We start from the raw sequence: 4,462 nt of genomic DNA, 5'->3' as shown, positions 1-4,462 counted from the left end.
GGGAAAGAGGGCTTTGCTCAGCACAAGAGAGGTACCTGGGCCAGGGAGATGCCAGGATGGTGCAGCACAAGCCAGGAGGTTGGTCGCTGAGCTCCTGGGAATTCATGGCAGCAGCATCCTTGCCTTAAGCTGTGTGAGGATGGAGAGCAGGGTCAGAGCGCTGATTCCTTGTGCCCAGAAGGCAGGAGCATCTCTTCCCACCTCAGCTGCTGGGGCTCTTCACACCCCCCAGGCACTCATGGGGCAGGGGCTGGGCCCTGCAAGCTCCAGTCCCTTCCCAGACCATCCCCAAAAAGCCCAAGGCAGTGAGGGCAGGCAGTGTTGGGACAGGGAAGATGAAGCAGGCAGAGAGGGGAGAACCTTTCAGCAAAGAGCTTTTTTTGGTCCAAATATTCTCAATAAGTATTTGTTTATCAGTAAAAATAAACCAGTATTTTCTTAAAATAAAAGCAGGATTTGTGAGTACCGGACTAATTTTCCTTTCAGCTTGCTACTACTTACAGCACACAGCGATCTGACGCTTCCCAATACATTTGGGGTGGCAGGGGAGGAACATTGAAATTACCTGTTAATATCAGACTCGTTACTCCATGACACCGACAGAGGGTTGGGATCAAGAAATTGTACATTCATGCACGGAGCTTTTCTTTAAAAGAGTCTCAGTGAAGTAACAGGTAAATCCTCTGGAATGCACTAGTTCCTATTCTTTTACTTCACCCAGGTGACTTACACTCAGCCAAAACTTCCCCGAGGCAACTATTATCACAGCAGCAATTAACAGAAAAAGAAGAGGTAGCGCTTGATCTTTGCTCATCAGATACCTATCTTAAAAATTGTTTCCCATTGTTTCCCTTCCTCCTATTATTCCTTTTCAGAATACGCTTTGACAGAACTTCAGGCCATGTTTTTTTCCTTTGTCTTTGAATACAGTTCGACGACCTCTAGAACATCATCAGGGAAGATGCAAAATTAAAAGGAATTCCAGCACTATATTAAATAAAGAAAAAAAAAAAAAAAGTTGGACTAACTGCCGGAAGGTTGACAAGTAGAAAAATTAGTGTAGGAGAGACAACCATTTCAGCTCAGTAGCAATGAAAGGTTGGGTAGATGGGTTTCTTAGCAGCAGGATGTGAGCGTGGGTGTCCAGAGGTGCCAGGGCTGTGGGCTGTCCCCAAAGGCCGCGGGCGGGGGCCGCCTGCAGGGTGAGGGAAGCCTGAAGCCCAGGCTGGCCTGGGAAAGAAAAGGCGGAGAGGGAGGCGTTGGATGCAGGCTTGTTTTATTGCAAGTGCAAGAAAGCACACACTGGAGAAAGACACACAAGGCAGAGGCAGGCATGTTGTCCCCGCTGGGCTTCCCGAGAGGTGTTCCTTCAGGCTTCTCCCAGGATGTGGAAGTTTCAGGGAGAAGCAAATGTCCTTTGGGGCGATGGTGGGGTTTCACATTTGACCACTGGCAGGGGCAAGGAAGACGCGATGAAATAAATGAAGAAGGAAATGAGAACTGCAATTTGTGGAGCTATTCTGACTCCACTGTATTAAGTGGAAGTCTTTGATGCTTTGCCCCTTACTCAGGAGCTCAGCTGAGGTTCAGGATTGTATCATGCATTTGCCAGTCATCCATTAGCCAAGGGATATTTCTACAGGATTTAACAGGGATCGCAGCTGCCACGGCGGTACCTGTTATATGAGTAGGAGTAAGGGCTGCAAGAGCCAGAACCATAGGATCTACCATAGCCATACAGGCCCTTGTAACCCAGGGAGCCCCCATAGCCATACAGAGCCCCACAGCCCAGGGAGGAGCCCCCATATCTGTACAGACCCCCATAACCCAGGGACCCATAGCCTCCATAGCTCCCCAGACCCTGGTAGCCCAGGGATCCATAGCCCCCATAGCCCAGGGAGCCCCCATAGCCCCCAAGGATGGGTGCTCCAGAGGATCCCACAAACGAATCCTGAGGGAAGGAGCTGAGGATGGGGCCAGGGAAGGTCACGACGACCGGAGGTGGCTGGATCACAGTTGTGGAGTCAGGGCACTGACGGACACATGGCTCATTCCCCCTGTCAGCGAGGGGCTGGGGGCGGTAGATGCCACCAACGGTGGTGGAGCACAGGTCGTAGCAAGACATCTCACAGGGATGGAGGTCAATCTACAAGAGTTGATTTTACCAAGTACAAGACATTATTTACATACATAGAAGTGCTATAGAGCTTGCTGCCTTTCCTCAGAGAAGAGTGCTTTGAAGTACACCAATTTACCCATGCCTATTAGAAACGAAAATTGAAGCAGAAGAGCAAAATTATTTGCTCAGATGCTTTGGTGAGTCAGTGGATCAGCAAGGACTGGGCCTCCAAGAATGGAGTGTGTTGTTATGCATGATTTCATGACTCTAACTCTCCATTCCCACTGATCTCCTTTGTGCTGAGCCCTGTAAGAACAGGGATTATAAATCATTGTCTGTCCAGATTTGCTCAGTAGCTTGTTTGATGGGACCATTACAAGGGAATTACAAAGATTATTGTCCCCAATTTCCAAACATTGAATCAGGGCACTGAGATATTTACAACTAGCCTAACAACACAGTATTTTGATTCTGGGCCCCAAGCTCTTTTGGAAAAAATCTCACCCCAAACAACTTGCCCCCAATAACATGAAAAACCCAGTGCTTCAACTGTCAGCTCCTTAAATTCCCTCCAGGACCCCTCTTTCTCTTAAATAAGTTTCTTACAGAACATTTTTAAACACCTCTCAATTCTTCTCTGTGTCTTGCTGTCTCTAAGCCAGTGCCTGATCTCTGGTAGCATTCATGCCCATTTGTCTTGAATTAACGTAAAATCACACAGAATCCCAGAATGGCTGGGGTTGGAAGGACCCTCCAGAGATCATCCAGTCCAATCCCCCCCAGCCAAAGCAGGCTCACCCAGAGCAGGGGGCACAGGTGGGGTTTGAATATCTCCAGAGAAGGAGACTCCACAGCCCCCCTGGGCAGCCTATGCCAGGGTTTAGTCACCCTCCAATCAAGAAGTTCTTCCTCACGTTCAACCAGAACCTTTTCTGCTTCAGTTTGTGCCCATGGCCCCTTGTCCCGGCGCTGGGCACCACTGGGAAGAGTCTGGCTCCGTCCTCGTGACCCCCACCCTTGAGATATTTGTAGGTAGTGATGAGATCCCCTCTCAGCCTTCTCTTCTCCAGGCTGAACAAGCCCAGCTCCCTCAGCCTTTCCTCCTAGGGGAGATGCTCCAGTCCCCCCCACCATCTTTGTTGCCTTTCTCTGGACTCTCCAGGAGTTCCTCATCTTTCTTGAACCGGGGAGCCCAGAACTGGACCCAGTGCTCCAGGTGGGGTCTCACCAAGGCAGAGTAGAGAGGGAGGAGAACCTCCCTCGCCCTGCTGGCCACGTTCCTCTTAATGCACCTCTTAATCACCTTGAGTGATCTGTAATGGAATAAACTGGAGATAATGGAAGGTCTGCTTCCAAGCTTGGCATTTCCCTGTGAACCAGGAGGATTTAAACTTTTCCAAACAATTTCAAGTTACCCATATAAACAAACAAAGAAGATGAATGCATGTTGAACCTGTCACCTCATTTTTTCAGCTGTTGGAAGTGAACTAATAACAAACTTAATTTTCTGCCATATCAAGAAACTTCCAGTTTGCTTTGAGATTAAAGGCCAGCCCTGAATGCAGAGAACAGCTGTCCATAACACTTTTAATAATTTTTGTACCCTTTATCTTTTCATCTGAAATTTTACCCATTAGTTCTTAATGGAAGAGGCCATCCTAGATTAAATTGTACAGCAAAGAGCTATTCCAAGAGTTCTAAAGAGCAGATTCAGCCTTACCCAATTCGCTGAGAAGAACGAGTGAAGAGAGGAGGTTGGAAGAACCCTGAGCCGAGAGCGCTTTTATACAGCTGAGACTGCCTGAGGGATGAGAGGCTGGTTTCACGCATGTGGATCTAATTAGTTGACACGGCACATTTTTTGTATTGATAGCTCCGCAAAGTGATGAAATGGTTTTGCTTTCTGTTTTTATTACTTGATTTCAATTATCATGTAACATAATGCATGCATTACATCACGCAAGGCTCTTTCATCTAAAAGAGTGATGGGTAAAATTAATGCATCTTTCATCCTAAAACATGATTCATTAAATTAATACCAGTTTTCTATTCTTTTTGGAGTTGCACCATGTCATAAGCTGTTTACACATAGATACTCTTCTTTTGCTGTCTTATATGACAACGATGCTCAGACATTTATAAAAATAACCTGCTGCGAGGTGCTTCATTCAAAGTCCCTTATGTAAGTTTTCACAGAATCCCAGAATGGCAGGGGTTGGAAGGGACCTCCAGAGATCACCCGGGCCCACCCCCCTGCTCAAGCAGGCTCACCCAGAGCAGGGGCACAGGACAGCGGCCAGGCAGGGGTTGAAGATCTCCAGAGAAGGAGACTCCACAGCCCCC

At 47.8% G+C, this 4,462-nt stretch overlaps 1 protein-coding gene across 2 annotated transcripts; it reads right to left on the bottom strand.

Annotated features, from left to right (window-relative positions):
• Positions 1-1,645: 1,645 nt before the first annotated feature.
• On the bottom strand, positions 1,646-2,125 carry LOC104129769 (scale keratin). Of its 2 annotated transcripts, XM_035898143.1 has the most exons (2): positions 1,776-2,125; positions 1,646-1,724 (listed from the first exon to the last, which is right to left on the bottom strand). In XM_035898143.1, exons 1-2 carry the CDS (start codon positions 2,123-2,125, stop codon positions 1,646-1,648), a joined length of 429 nt encoding a protein of 142 aa, XP_035754036.1. The 2 variants fall into 2 exon arrangements, with proteins under 2 accessions (XP_035754036.1, XP_009641027.1); XM_009642732.1 differs by having other exon boundaries at positions 1,646-2,125.
• Positions 2,126-4,462: the final 2,337 nt, after the last annotated feature.

This window comes from Egretta garzetta, unplaced genomic scaffold (genome assembly GCF_000687185.1).
Source record: "Egretta garzetta isolate BGI_Z169 unplaced genomic scaffold, ASM68718v1 scaffold487, whole genome shotgun sequence".
Lineage (NCBI taxonomy): Eukaryota > Metazoa > Chordata > Aves > Pelecaniformes > Ardeidae > Egretta > Egretta garzetta.
The sequence above is the reverse complement of the archived record's forward strand: the minus strand, read 5'-3'. Positions and strand labels throughout refer to the sequence as shown.

What these genes read in the sequence shown, in the direction of transcription:
- LOC104129769 (XM_009642732.1), bottom strand. Translation starts at nt 2,125, where the DNA reads ATGTCTTGCTACGACCTGTGCTCCACCACCGTTGGTGGCATCTACCGC.